Genomic DNA, 15,791 nt, shown 5'->3' with positions numbered 1-15,791 from the left:
TGTGTATGGTGTGAGTTCATCCCTGGATCACAGGACAGCCTACTGACATATGTGTATGGTGTGAGCCACCCCTGGAGCACGGGACAGCCCACTGACATATGTGTATGGTGTGAGTTCATCCCTGGAGCACAGGACAACCTACTGACGCATGTGTATATGGGTGTGAGTCCACCCCTGGAGCACGGGACAGCCTACTGACAGTCACACCACTGGAGCCATGATTAGTTTTATATTGATTATGGGAAAGAATCTTAAATGATCTGAAATCTGATCACACATTATGCCCTACTTACGTTTAGTAGAAAACAAATAGTTATTTGCCACTCAACTTACAGAAGGGCTTGTTGATCTCGAAGTCACCTTTTCCTCCCAAGGGATTTAAAGCAAGATGTAGGCAAGGGGCGGGGCTTGATAATGACTTGTTAAGGGGCGGGGCTTGATCATGACTTGTCAAACAACTACTGACTTATGTTACTCCTTTCAATGCATTTCTGTTTATTCTTTGGGAAGTTCATACATGTATACCGGATATTTTGGAAATATCTGCCCCTTACTTTCCCCTCCAACTCCTCTCAGACCACGGCCATAGCCTGTTCCCAACCTTGTATCCTCCGTTTTTAACCCTCTGAATTAGTGCTGCGCAGATGCACACGGGTGTAGGATGGGACCACACACCAGAGCATGGATACCAGGAGCCACGCCCTTGAAGACAAATAGCTCTCCCTCCATGAACACCACCAACGACCAAGAGCTCCTGAGCTAGAGCCGGAGCCTTGAGAGCCGGTCCCTAGCCATGGAGGAATTTCGGCTGTCATGGTCTTGGGTAGGTTTGTGCAGGCAGCCACACTGGGAGCTCATGAGTGCAACCGTCCAGTCATGCCCAGAAGACAGCGTTTTGTGGCCATCTTCCTCAGTCTCTAGCTCTTATAGGGTTTTCTATCTCCTTCTCTATAATGTTCCCTGTGCCTGTGAGAAGTGTGACGTTGATGTCCCACGGAGGGGGCCTGTCAGTCTACTACATGCGGTCATCATTCATCCTCAACCTTCAAGAGGACCCAACCTAAGGACAGGCGTACTAAGATTAGTGGGCTTCAGGAAGGTAAACTATGTGTCGCTTGTGGAGCTCCCACCCCACAGTGAGGTAACTCTCCTGAGGATGACAACAGGAGCAGGGGCAAGTCCACACCTCATGACGTTTCCCAGAAAGTCTCGGCCCAACCTAACATTTCTGACACAGGAAAGCAGATGAGACTCGGAGCCTGAGTGGTGGCCGGCACCATGCATAAGAGACTTTGCTGTGTCCTGATGGGAACAGCACATTCTGGGACCAAGAAGGACCATGGAAGAGACAAGGTGCTTAAAGGGCAAGTGGCCATGCCATCTACCGGCCCTCTCTGTGGCACAAATAGAAAGTCCATGGCCCAGCAAGACATGCTCACCACACAAACCTGGCAACCTGAGATCAAGGCCCAGAATCCAAGTAAAGATAGGAGAGGACCAGTTCCACCAAGCTGTCCTCTATGACCTCTACATACGTGAATTCACACACACACACACACACACACACACACACACACACAAATAAAATAATAATAATAATAACAATAACAATAAATTGTTTCCTTTAAAGGGGGCATCCACGGGCCCCAATTCCTCTTACATTTCCCCCATTGTCTGGGCTCAGGAGGCTCCTGCACTCTGGGCAGTTGGTTCTGGGCTTATGACCACCCTTGGTTAAGTAGAAAGAGATCAACTAGGAGAAAGAAAGGAGCACATGCTGGCGCACAGCACATCTGGAAAAGGCTACCTAGAAGGTGACCTTTGTATGTGAGTTCCACTAAGTCACTACATGGAGCCCCAGGAAGCGGTCCCCAGTGGCTTGCAGGAATCTTTAGGAGACTCTGCTGCCCTGCCCAGTGACCTTGGAGCTTTCTGTACCCGCTCTCATCTCCTCTCCGGACTTCTGGGAATATCCCTCTCCTTCCGGTGTCACTGTGTTCTGACATCTGCATCTTTATTCAAGAGCTAGAAGGCTGGAGAGATGGCTCAGAGGTCAAGAGCACTGGTTGCTCTTCCAGATGTGTCCTGAGTTCAGTTTCCAGTACCCACATGGTGGCTCACAACCATCTGTCATGAGGCCTGGTGCCCTCTTCTGGCCTGCAGACATACATGCAGGCAGAACACTGTGTACATAATAGAAAGAAAGAAAGAGAGAGAGAGAGAGAGAGAGAGAGAGAGAGAGAGAGAGAGAGAGAGAAGAAAAGAAAAAAGAAACCCAGCTATTAAAGAGATTTTAAAGAGAGAGAGAATTAGAGCTGGTTCCACTTCCAGATGGTAAAATGCTTCAACTGCTTCGGAAAACATTTCAAGCCACAGAGGATGGGAGGAAGCCAAAAGTGGCAAGACTGAGCCCTGAACTGCAAACCTCAGGAAGGGCCCTGCGAGCAGCATTTTGAAGTAGCTGAAGTGAGATCAGGGCAAACTCAGCTCTAACAGAGGAGCTAAGCAGCCTGTGCTGGAAAACTATTTAAAAAACGGATTTGAAAAGTGACTTACTTAGGAGTATTTCCTGCTTGGTTTCTGACTAATGTAAACACTGAAAACAGATTAATATGTGGGGAGGAGGGAGGAGGTTTATGTTCTGAATGTGGGCGCCAACATTTCCAGGCAGGGACTTGGTGTCTCGGGGACAGAAGGGAAAGGGGGAGGGCCTGGGCAGTGGAAGTTCTGGCATGTACTGGGCTCTGCTCCCAGGCAGCTGAGAGGCTCAGCACATTTGACCGCTGCCTCTGTTTCCCCGTGGCGCCAGGAGTTGCCTCTCCTGGAAAGCTTTGTGCAGCTGGCAGCCTTTGGCCGGGCCATGCTTTCTCTGCCTATGGGTCCCGTCTCTGGTGCTTGCCTTCGGGTGTACTGGAGAAGGTACAGTAACAGAGTGTGTTCCTGTTTTATCCATTATACAGACAAGCCAAAAAAGAAAGAAAAATCTCTCTATCCTCACCACCCACTTCTGCAGGGCTTTCTAAATCCATCGAAAGTCGCACACAAACAGCCCTTCTGCCTGCTGCAGCGTCCCAGCAAATGAGAAACCCTTCTCAATGTTCTGCACTGCAGATATTTCAGGACGGGTTTTAAACAGCTGCGGCTGCGCAGTAACAGAAACTTAGGGAGCAAGCCAGCGATCGTGGGTCGGTGTTTCCAAGAGCGTCAGTTTTCTCATCGCTACTAAATTGCAATGTCATGCTTATCTTCAGGGACCAAATGCTTCCATCTCTCCATTAAATTCGCCGTGCGTCCCTGTCAGACGCCGGCACTGGCCCCGAACTTGCTTTTATTTTCCACTTAATCTGCAAAATGAATGTTTCAGTCATGCTGTGGCCACTATGAAATCAGTTAATTTGGCCTCAGCTACAGAAGGCCATGGCCCCTGCTCCACTGCCCCTGCTCCAGATGTACGGTAGCAGCTCTGTCCTGCATGTGGTGGTTTTGGACACAGAAACTAGGGCCTTGTCCCAAGGAAAACATCCATGTTTCAAAAATGAGTCTCCACGTCTAAGCTGTCTTAGCATGGTGAGGTGAGCTTTGTGGGGGTGGGGGATCTCCAGTTCTGAATACAAATCCTGGCCCACCACCCTCACTGCTTACAATCACCACAGGAAAAATATAATCAAACCATTAGAAAATACAGGCTTCTGAAGATACCATTTGCCCCCAGAGAGCCTGGTATCCCAGAGACTTTTCCAACTCAGGTTTTATTATACATGGGTCACTCAAGAAGATGACAGCTGAGCTTCTCTGCCTTCTAATTCCTGCTTCAGTTAACTAGCTTTTCATCCAGAATAAGATGTAAAATTAGAGGAGGGTGATTTTCACGTCAGGGTCACCCCACTGTTCACTGTTCAGCCTGCTAGATCCCCAGCTTAGACCTGAATTAGTGAGGGAGAAGAGAAGGAGGAAAAGGCAGTGTTAAGATCCACATCCAGCTTGAGCAGAAGCCTAGCTCACAGCGCAGGGTTGACAATACGGCAAATTCCGCCAACCCCAGAGTCGCTCATCCCCACACGAAGACTTCAGTCCAGAGCCCCTTGCAGGAGCCTACAGGCTACCCTGGAAGCATGCAGCGACAGAACAGGCACACCAGCAGAGCTCCAGCCACGCCTCCTTCCTCTCTGCTACCTCTACTTCCCAGCTTATCCACCATGAAGGGTCCTCGGGAGGCAGGTAGGAGCCATACCTGGGGAGGAGGCCAGCAATCCTTCCACAGTATGGACAAGGGGAAGGATGGCAGCTGGAGACAGTGTGGATGCTCCATCCAGGAACGTCACCGTCTTCTGCAGCCACTGATGTAGCATGTCCCCACCACAGCTGACCTGTCCTTAGGGAGTATACCCCACAGGCCATGGGAGCCCCAAGAGAGAAACTGAGGCAGTGAGGTCATGGTGTGGTGCAATGCCATGTTCCTGGGATCAGGGGACCTGCGTGAGAGAGAGACCCATTGCTGTGCTGGACATTGGAGTCCGTCTTACTTCTCTGGTGACATAAGCCAGAGTCCCAGCTCAGGAACTCTGAGGGGAAGTGCTGCTCCACCATGGTCTCAGGGTTGATGGGGAACTACTTAGAGTCTGCTGATAACTAGGGAAGTCTCCTGAGCAAAACAGAGTTCTCTGAGCCAATATAACCTGAATCTAAGATCATATGTGCACCTGAGCCAATATAACCCAGATCTAAGATTATATGTGCAAGTAAGACTTTCCACTTGGTAAATAATCTCCACATCATTCCTCAGCCATACCCTCCCTCTCTCCAATGTCAGCGTCACTCACACACACACACACACACACACACACTCACTCACACACACACACACACACACACACACACACATATATATATATACACACACTCACTACATATATACACACACTCACTAACACACACATATATATACACACACTCACTACATATATACACACACTCACATAGACACACACTTCACAAAGAGCACAAAGCTGCTGGGTAGGAACCAGGCATGTGTCTTCTAGAAGATCTCATAGACTCCAATACTGAAGAATGGTAGAACCCCAACAATTCAATGTTGTAGCACAAATAATAAAAACCCAGAAACAGAAATTGGGGTTCAAACCAAAAACCAGAAAAACAAAGCAGCCAAGCCACTATAGAATTCTTACCTCTGCCAAGGCTGGGTGACCACAAACTAAAAAAAAAAAAAAGAAAGAAAGAAAAATCCAGCCTCTCTCCACTCTCATTTTATATTCCCTCTAGTGCTGGGATTAAAGGCATGTGATTCCCTGGTGCTAGGATTAAAGGTGTGAGCTGCCACCATCTGCTATGTTTCTGCATTGATCTTGTGTTCCCAGGGTGGCCTTGAACTCACAGAGATCCATCTCACTCTGTCTTCCACATCCTGGGATTAAAGGTGTGTGCCACTACTGCCTGATCTCTAGTGGCTTTAGCTGTGCCTCTGGTCTTCACGCAAGATTTATTTATGAAAATACAAATTATATACCACTACAGAATGTCGTGCTAAGGAACATGGAACCTCCAATAGAGAAGAACAGTAGAACCCCAACAATTGGAAGATGTGCTAATGGCCAGTGGGGCAGCTTCACGAGGAAGGGGCCGTTTATAACTTCTAAGTTGTTGGTTTTAAAAAAAAAAAAACATTTATTTTGTGCATGTGTACATGTATACGTATGTGTATGTGCATGCATGTGTGTATGCACGTGAGCTCAGCTGTCTATGGAGGCCAGAAAAAGGGCACTAGATCTTCTGCATCTGGAGTTACAGGTGCTTCTACATCATCCTCAGTGGGTATTAGGGACCAAACTCCAGTTCTCTGCAAGAGCGGCAAGCGTTAACCACTAAGCCTTCTCTTTAGCCCCTTAATTTATTCATTCTTTTGTCCCCATTTCAATTTTGTCCTCAAATCTGACTCAGATGCTAAGTGTGGATGCTTACTAAATTACAGACTTTAGATACATATACATGTATGTCTCAGAAAATACATATCTCACCTGATCCCTGAGGCACTTCAAAATATAGAATACAGAGATCCGCGTGCTGTAGAATTCATTGTGTTTTCGACATTGGAGTATTACCAAGTGTCAAGTACTATCTAGTGGCTACCATCAAGTATTTACTGAGTAGTCCTATTGAAGTAATCTAGTTAGGGAACAAAACTAGTGTACAAAAATGTACCGAGTCAACAGATTTACTAAACTCCAGGGATGACGACCTAGTTGAGGAGATACAACTTTCATCAAAACTGTGTTGATAACAGTAATGTGTCAAAGGAACGCTAGTCAGGGGGAAGGCAACCTGCGGGCTATATGATGGCCACCAGCAGTCTGTATAGTTCACAGACGAGTTAGGACAACAGACCGAAAATGAATGATCAGGATGCTCAGATGTCAGCTAGAACTTCCTCAGCCAGGGACGGGAAGGTCACTTCCCGGAAGCCTATAGTTCACAGACGAGTTAGGACAACAGACCGAAAATGAATGATCAGGATGCTCAGATGTCAGCTAGAACTTCCTCAGCCAGGGACGGGAAGGTCACTTCCCGGAAGCCGTGACAAGACACAGCAGGTCTTCCGTGGTGCACATCACAGAAACACAGGAAACACGTCACCCTCCCTTCACGTTTAATTTACAGCCCATCCCTGTGCTGAGGTTCAGGGCAGGGACTTAAGCAAGTGAGTCACTTAGGGGTGCTTACTGCCTAAGCCTCAGCTTCTCGCCTCCTCCCTGCCCAGACCCACCTGGCCTCAGCAGAGAGCTCTGGAAATGCCCGGAGGGAGTGGCCAGCAGACACTCCCCATTTGGCTCCGGGCCACAAATCTTGGCAGGGTGCTTCTGCATTACCTAGTAGATGGGTACACCCCGTCCTTCCCCACAGTCCTTGACTAATGCGGTCTCTGGGGACGTGGGAGACGGGTCAATGGGTTCTCCTCTTCCTGTCAGAGTAACTGGCACTTTTGCAAAATCCAAACTCCTTCTGAGAGCCTGGGTCAGCAAGATCAGGGGCTCCCCAGTCAGTAGAATGGTGGGATTACATGTGAAAGACTGTCAGCACTGTGTGAGGGCCACCTCCAGAATGGAGACCATGGGTCACGGCTCACAGTCAATTAAATGCTTAATTTTCTTTAAGCTTTTTTTTCTAACATCTATCTCGGGAAAACTACTGTCAGGTGAAAAGTGACGTCTCTCCTCCCTCAGAAGCAAGACTATAAACAAGTGGATGAATGCCGAAGACTCAACATCATCCAGCTAAATGTTCCAAACCCCAGTCTGCACAGACCGCAGCTGTCCCACAAGGAGCAAGAAAACCTCTGTGCAAACAAATGCATTTAATCAGATCTAGGTAGGAACCTGGCGTACCTTGCAGGACCAGAATATGCAGCCATACCCACTGATGGAGTAAGTCAGTGAACTTTGTGTGCATTGTGGTCAGTGTATCAGAAGAGGTTGTTTAAGAGTTGGGACTCGGTTCCCAACACTGGGGACGGCATCAGGCAGGTCAGAAGGCAGAAGAGATGAGGGCAGTCAAGCATGTGCCTGCAGGTCATTTCCATGAGAAGGAGCTGATGGCATTACTGGTTTAGGATTGTGTCAGGAGATTCTGGGTAACATGCCTCCCCAGGTCATTTGACACTTGGTCCTGGGGTGACCAGAGCAGGCGCATGGTGGCCATGAGAAGTCATAATGGAGGAGGTTGTAGAAATGTGGATTCTGGGATGGACAGTCTGCCTCTGTGGACATCTGCAATCCTGTGGATAAGTTCTACGCGGCCTCTAGCAATAGGGTCAGCAACAGTCTAGATGTGAAAGAATCAGAACACGGAAAACAAAAGCATTACCTGAGTCCGGTCAGGGCGTGTCAGGCTCCGGTGGTTTGGACGAGCTGTCCCTAACAGTCTCGGTCCTCACTGGGCACGCTCTTTGTGGGGGTTGATGAGGCATGGTCTTGCTGAAGGCAGTGTGTCCCTGCAGGCGGACTCTGAGAGTTAGGTCAGTGCCATATCTAGTTCACAGCCTCAGCTGTGCTCTTTCAGTGTGGAGCCCTCAGCTTCTGCTTCCCACCGTGATAGACTCTCATCGCCTGGGAGCTGTAAACCAAATAAATTCTTCCTTAGTTACCTCACAGCACCTTTTCACAGCAGCAGAGACGTAACTAATACACAAGCTTATTCTGAAACACTGCTCCCCTGTCCTGTACACACAAACACAGACGCACACGTGCGCGCACACACACACACACACATATGCACACAAAGACATACACACATACATACATATATACATACACATACATATACACACATACATAGACATACACATACCACACATGTACATGTGTACACATTCACACACACACACACACATACATACACACACACACCTCAACCAAGTCTTTAGAAAGACCAAGAGTCTTTATGAGCTCAAAGAGAAAGGAGCTAAAACCCTGAGGCCCAAATCAGCCCCTTCAAGCTTGAATAAGCATGACAACCGCTTGTGCTTCCTAACAACATCCTGAAGACGCTAAACGCTCTGTGTGTGCGAGACACTTGTGCATTGCAACACCTACTCTACAATCTCCCATCAAGGAGAGACGGGAAGATGCCACCCTCCTCTTTAATCTGATCCACGCAGTCGGTCCACCGCTGCAGACATGCTACTGTGCCCACCGCTGCAGACGTGCTACTATGCCCCACCCCTGCAGACATGCTACTATGCCCACCGCTGCAGACCTGCTATTGTGCCCACTGTCTGGGTCCTCACACAACCTTCTCCCTGTATGCCTGGGCAGGAAGAGGATGCCCGTGTTCTGAGGGTCTCTCCCTTTTTTTTCCTCTGTTAATTTTTTAAACATTTTAAACAAATTTAAAATTTTAAACATCTTGTGTAACCCAAGATGGCCTGGAACTCACAGTATAGTCAAGAATGACTTTGAACTTACGGTCCCCCTACCCCCACCTCCCAAGTGCTACAGTCATAGACATGTGCCAGCATGCCTGCCTTTTCCTCTACTAAAGAGATGATAAGGGTAGTGAATCGATCCTGCAAGACCCAGTCACCATACACACTCAGGGTTTCAAGACACTAAGTTTAGAATCACACCTCTGAGCCCATAGCACTGGGTTGTCACAGCTCCTTAACCTCTCTCTATTTAGTCTGCTCCCCTGCAGCATCCACTCAGGGGTCTGTTACAAGGATCAGATGACTCATGAATGCAAGACAGAACTCATCTCCCAGGGATCAAGCCACAGTCTGAGTGGCCATGGCCCAGGGATTTGGATTCAAGCTTCCCTAGATGGCACGTTCCACCATGGAAGTGGCTATAGGAACTTTAAGGAATGGAAGGAGGTTGGAAACCAAAGCTCAACCAAGCACACAGGCGGGACAGTGACCGAATGAGAGTCAACCAAGCAGACTCTACAGTCCTCAGAGGCCATTTGATAATGCTCTTAGCTTTTGAATTAGTAGAAGCTAGTGGCCTGCTGAGTTAATACAACCAAAACCTTTACCCAATAGCCACAAAGTTATTTGGTCAAAAAAGAGGCTGGCAATAATTGGCTATTATGGGGACCAAGATAGTCGGGGATAATACAGGCTTTTAATCTGCAATAGTCCAACTCTCCACAATCACGCAGTTCTAGACAGGCAATCATTCTGTAGAATCTCCAGCCCAAATATGGTGTCAGGGAACATCTGTTCATGGCAGCCAGTTCCCGGTTCACAGCAGCATTCAACCAGTAGCATTACCACTTGACTCACTATTCAGATTATAACTGTATCAATGGCTTTCTCAGAGTAAGAATGCGGATGCAGAATGTCTTTCCTTGGGTCATTTTGAAGACGTGCATTCAGTTTGTTTCTGCATGGTGCAAACCAGCCACCATGGATCCCCAGGTTAGAAAAAGCGTGGTTTGCGTGGAAGGCCCTGAGAGAGTGCAGTGCGCATCGAAGGGACCCTGAGCCTGACCGTAAGCAGGGCTGACTGTATCTCATGATAGATTCAGCTATGTCCACATCCTTGTGTTGATTACAATGCCCTGCTTCCCTCCGACACTGGACTCAGCGAGTCCCCAGTGCCATTCCCCCACAGTGGGCAGTCCAGTGCGGCTGTGCTGACTGAGAGCAGCTCTTCCTGAGATGGGCGGGAGGGAAGCAGGAAAAGCAAACGACCTGTCACAAAGCCTGGTCCGTGAAGCAAACCAGCAAGGCGCCTGTGACAAGCCCTCTTCGTTGTGGAATGTCGGCAATGTGGATCTATTTTACGTTATCCAGAAGTGAAGCGGTCTATTCTACTGCGATCTTATTCGCTAGGCAGACTTGAAGCATTATTTGTCTGCCGCTGACACCTCTGGCTGTGCCCCGAGGGGCTGTTTTGGGATGGCTTTCATCACATCGCTAGTCTACCTAGTCTACGCACAGACCTCTCTCTCACCATAACTTGTCTCTGGATCTAAAATTAGAGCCTCACCTGCTAAATTTAAATTGTGCAGGGTCTACCCAGTGTTTGGCCATGGACTCCTTAGCTACATGTCTGTGTGGTTTTATGGCTCTGAGATGGAGTGAGTTTCTACTGCTCATCCGTGTGGTTTTATCTGGAAATTAAGTGGATGCCCAAAGACAGGCTGTTTCCACGTACTTCTCTAAAGCACTTGGGAGACCCACTAGGGACTCAGAGAAGTTCTCAGTAAAGAAACTGTAAGATTAAATAATTTGTAGAAAAATGAGGCTGGAATGTTGGTTCAGTCGGTCAAGTGCTTCTTGCACAAGCGTGAGGACTGAATTCAGTCCCCAGAAGTCACATGAAAAATAAGATTAAAAAGTCAGGCATGGCAGTGCAAGCCTGTAGTCCCAGTGTGGGGGGAGCAGAGATTGGAGGATCCCTGAGGATTGCTGGCAGTCAGTCTAACCAAATTGGTGAACCCCAGGTTTGGTGAGAAACCCTGCCTCGTAAAGTAAGGTGGAAATGTGGTACTTCCGATCCTTCCCTCTCCCGCGCGACTCCTACCGTGCTCCCACCCCCTCTCAAACCCTTACCTCTTTAATTATTGTTGACATCCATGTGTACACGTACACGTGGACTTCTTTTGGTGACCGTCTGTCTGATGTGAGATCCAGCCTGCTGTGTTGAGTGGAAGCTCAGTTGCTTTTGCTGTTTTCCCATCTCAGTTGACCAGGTATGAAGAGTTGATAGGCAACTGCAGATCTGCTGGTTTCCAGTTACAGCTAGCCAGAGTGGAACAATAGAAGCTAAAAAGCAAGGCTAATACCTTTAGAGACTTTCCCAGAACTATGAACTTAGATGGATTTGGCCAGGGGTACTATCTAAGTACTGAGTTTCAAGGCCTGAATGGTACATCATCATGGCATCAGTTGTGCTAACATGGGGGGGGTGCTGTTACAAGCCTTTTGGCTTCCATAACTATTTTGTTTGTGTTTTTGCAAGAAACATTTTTATTAATTTTTTGAGAATGCCATACAATGTATTTTTATCATATTCAGCACCCATTCACCCCCTTAACTTCTCCCAGATCCTTCCTACCCACCAACAATTCATGCCCCCCCTTTTGGTTAATAACCCATCAACTCATTTATTCTCTCCATTACTTCTGTTTGTGCAATCATTCACTAGAATGTGGTCAACCCACTAGGAGCCACTCTCTGTGGAAAAACAGACTAACTCCCTCACCCCAAAGTCATCAACTGTCCATAACCCCACAGTCGGAGGTGGGGGCTCATGAACCCCTTCTATTCCATGCTAGGATATGAACTGGTTTGGTCTTGTGCAGTCAGCCGCAATGTCTGTGAGTTCCTAGGTATGAGGTCCTGTGACGTCCAAAGCACTCTGTCCCAGTCTTCCCTGACCCTCTGGTGCTCACAGTCTTTCTGCCCCTCCTCTGTAATGGTCTCTGAGTCTCAGGATATCGATGTCCCTTTTGTGACTGAACACTCTATGGTCACTTATTCTGTGCAATTTAACAAGTTATAAATTTCTTAATTTGCTTTATTTATTAATGTCTATGGAGATGTGTGGATAGATTGTGTGTGGGGAGGATGCATTGCCACTGTGTGTGAGAGGCAGCCAAAAGACAGTTTTATGGAGTCAGTAACCTCCCACATCTACATGGGATTTGAGGGATTGAACTCAGTTTGCCAGTCTTAGAAAGTCCTGGAGTTTCATGGCACGTGTCTACAATGTGAAAGATAGCACCAGAGATGTCACCCTCCTCTACAATACAGTATAAATATCTGCACATAACAGCTCTGCTCAGGTCCCCAGGTCTCCTTGGCCTTGGAAGCCCATGTATCCTAAAGCCTTTTCTCTTCTCCACAGGAATGACGTGCCAAGCTCGGAGCTCCTACATCACCAGTGAGATCTTGTGGGGTTACCGCTTCACCCCTGTCCTAACGCTGGAAGACGGCTTCTACGAAGTTGACTACAACAGCTTCCATGAGACCTACGAGACCAGCACCCCGTCCCTTAGTGCCAAAGAGCTGGCCGAGCTGGCTAACAGGGCAGAGCTGCCCCTGAGTTGGTCCGTGTCCAGCAAACTGAACCAACATGCAGAACTGGAGACAGAAGAGGAAGAGAAGAACCCGGAAGAACAAACAGAGAGGAATGGTGACGTGGCAAACCTAGAGAATGAATCCAAAGTGTAGGCCCTGCTGGGTCAGCCTTTCCCTCCCCTCAGACACAACCCTTCCTTGTCTCTCATGTCCCTCTCTTCTGTTTCTCTCACTTTGATCTTGATTTATTTATATTTCATTTTGGCATTTCCAAAAAACAAATCTTCAAGGTGTAAAATGCCTACCTGCCCTCAGATGTTCAGATGGACGAGCAGACAGGGATTTGGTCGAGGGTCAGGGTACCTGTATTTGTGGCCCAAGCCTGGTCTCCACCCTCAGGAGAGACTTATCCACTGACCCACTTAACTGTCCAACATACGTCACTCAAAAGAGCTGTCAAGGGTTTTACCCAGTGCCACAGAGGTCACCTGCTTACCATGGCTGTAGGTCACACCGGATAGTCCCTTCGGTTTTACAGAATCCAGTTCATCTCACCTAGCACAGGGCAGGTGATTGCCCACTCAGACACTGTGGGTGCAGGACCCAAATAGCCAGGGATAGACCACTGTACATAGATCTGCCCTATGGAATTATTTTCTTTTGGCGATTAGTAACACCACTCAGCATGCACAAGAGTACCGTGGAGCAGAACTCCTAATAATGTACATAATGTATTATTCATGTAGCTTGAGAAATATAACTTTAGAAATAAGAAGAAAAAAGATTCCTAATGTACAGTAGGTGTTTCTATTTTGTTATCTGTGTCTTTTGATCATCTTGATCCCCTTGACTGCTGGCCCTCTAAATGCATGGCCTTTGTTCCAGGCCCCAGGTTGACAGCTGCTAGGGTACCGTTCTGTTCCCTTGTGATCCTTCTTTTGAATCTAATAAGCCATAGGTCTGAGGACAGTCCAGAGGCAGCAGATTGCAAGTCCCACCACCCAAAACTCTGAACTACCGTGACACATTTACAAAATGGATGTCATTTGTTTATAGATAGCAAGGGTCTCTCTGACCACCCTGGGGAACAGGGACTAGCGCAGCCCCCCACGTGACACTCGCCGTAAACCCTAACCCTTTGGTGCACAGCAGTTTAAGAAAACTTTCTGTAAAACCATTGATTGCTCTTCTATGTAGTCACAAGAAACTGCGGGCATTTCATGTGGCAAGTCAGCAGAGGGCGACTTGGGTGTGAAGCCACGGCTTTCAGGAAATCATGCAATGGGTGACAATATTGCGTTACCAACTCCCTGCCCTCTGACGTCATCGGGCAAGCCTTTCCCTGGGGCCTGTCCTTACCATTTCTTATGCTGGTTTTTTTTTTAAAAAAAAATCTTCTCTCATCATTATTGTTGCTATTATTATGAAATGGCCAGAGTCTGGCATACAAAGGTCCTTCCAGAGAACGAGAGTATTTCACTACTTGCAATCTTCTCCAAGGGCCTCTCAATCAAAAGAGCACAAACAACAACCATCAAACCATTCTCCCTAGCTTATTTTAATCTTCAAAGAAGGAGGGAATGAATGAACAAAGGAAGGCAGGCAACATGCATAACAATCTAAATTCAAATGAATGAAAAGTGGACTGGAAAGAGACTCTCGGGTGAGACATTGGGGCAGGTGGAGATTTTGCACTGTAACCGATCTTTCTCATTGATTTTACACCTATAAACTGTTCATTCTCCAACGCCATTGCACATCATAGATACGCATCGAAGGATCTAAATTTATTTCAGCTCCTATAGATGTGCTCAGTTTGAGACTTTGCCCCACGGAGGTCAAAGAGGTCAAACTAGCTGCTCCCTGGTTCCCCTTTGCCACCCCTGACCAGACTGCACAGGGCTTTGCTGTAATCTGGGTTCCTGGTCTATAAGAGACAGGAATTATGGGAAGTGGTTTCTCCATCCAGCATCTGGGCTGCTCCTCTCCGTCTGCAGAGATCTTGCTACCCAAACAACTATTTCTTGGCTCTGACTCTGGAAAACAAAGCTATTGGCTGCTGCCCTTCCCCGCCTGCCAGCATTTCCCTTTGGCATTGGTTATTATCAATCAAGTCATGCATTTTCTCTGCACACTCTAAGCCGGAGATGGTGGAGGAAGGAGCCCGATTTCCAAGAGACTTGACCTTATCTTAGCCTTATGAAAGATGCCCTGCTTTGGGCACCGGCCTGCAGCAGCCCAGGGCAGGGCCTGTGTAGCACAAAGAAAGATGGGGAAAGCCGCCAGATGTCTGCTGACTAGCTCTTGAAGACTCACTGGGCCTTTTTAAATCTATGACTGAAGTTTGAAGGACAATCTCCCCTATTGATGGGCTGAAAGAGCAGCTTTGAAGTTGCCCTTCTCCCCTGCTCTTCAGGACACCAGGACAATAGCCCCGTGCACAGCCATGCTGTGGGCTCAGCAGGACACTCTGATGGGGGGGTCTCTCTCTGCCTCTCAGGGTCTTGATGTCACTGTGGTTGGTGGCAGACGTGAGCTCAGAATCCTTAAAGACGGGAGCTCCTGAAGGACCTTTTGTTAGAATGTCCTTTCCAAACGTGTCTATTTTTCTACAGTCACCAAGAAAATGGTTTGACAGTGTATTTTGTGTCTACTGTTAAAATTTGAAAGAAGGTCATTACGACTGAATTTTCTAAGCAGCAAGTAGTCTATGGGGTTTTTCATTAAGTTAATTCAACAAAAGGGACCCCCAAAGCCTCCCCTTTCTAGTCCACGATCCCCAGTCCCTCTCTCTGCCCTTAGACCAAGTGCTATGAAAACACACAATGAACCAAGTGATCCACAACCAATAGAGCGCTCTCCCTCTCTCTTTCTCTCTCCCTCCCTCCTCCTCTCCTTCACTCCACCCTTTCCCCCCCTCGATATTTTGGACTACTTGGTTGGTGTCTCCGAGTCATTTTTCCCCCATAAAGCACAGTGAGATCCATGGTCCAGATAAGACCCTGGAACTCAAGGGGGACAGTTGTCACAGTAGACCCCAATCCCACAGAGCAAAAGAGCTCCCTGAGGTTCATCTGGAAGGGAGGGGTTGGGGAGATCCTTGCAGTCCTCGCTCTACTGACCCCCCTACCATTAACTTTCTAGGGAGAGTCCCTATTCATTAACAGATTGACTTCATGTAATCAATACAGCTGTTTGCTCCTGGCGGCCCCCTGGGCACATGGCTAACACACACTAACACAGGCTAACGCAT

General features: G+C 47.8%; 1 protein-coding gene across 9 annotated transcripts in view; it reads left to right on the top strand.

Moving 5' to 3' along the window:
* Kcnj6 (potassium inwardly rectifying channel subfamily J member 6) overlaps positions 1–15,791 on the top strand; it is a 246,415-nt gene that overhangs the window by 219,157 nt on the left and 11,467 nt on the right. For 3 of the 9 annotated variants that reach the window (XR_012909637.1, XR_012909641.1, XR_012909642.1), the window contains exon 4: positions 12,366–15,211. Coding sequence is in view for 6 of the 9 variants with exons in the window: in XM_075960949.1 (XP_075817064.1) it covers positions 12,366–12,691 (326 nt within the window). In the remaining 3 variants the exon portion in view is untranslated. Of the gene's footprint in view, positions 1–12,365; positions 15,238–15,791 lie in introns of those variants that run through there. The other 6 variants (XM_075960925.1, XM_075960928.1, XM_075960934.1 and 3 more) reach the window with 4 other exon arrangements.

The sequence above is a fragment of the Microtus pennsylvanicus genome, chromosome 1 (genome assembly GCF_037038515.1).
Source record: "Microtus pennsylvanicus isolate mMicPen1 chromosome 1, mMicPen1.hap1, whole genome shotgun sequence".
NCBI lineage: Eukaryota > Metazoa > Chordata > Mammalia > Rodentia > Cricetidae > Microtus > Microtus pennsylvanicus.
Note: the sequence above shows the minus strand (reverse complement) of the source record. Positions and strands in the feature narration are given on the sequence as shown.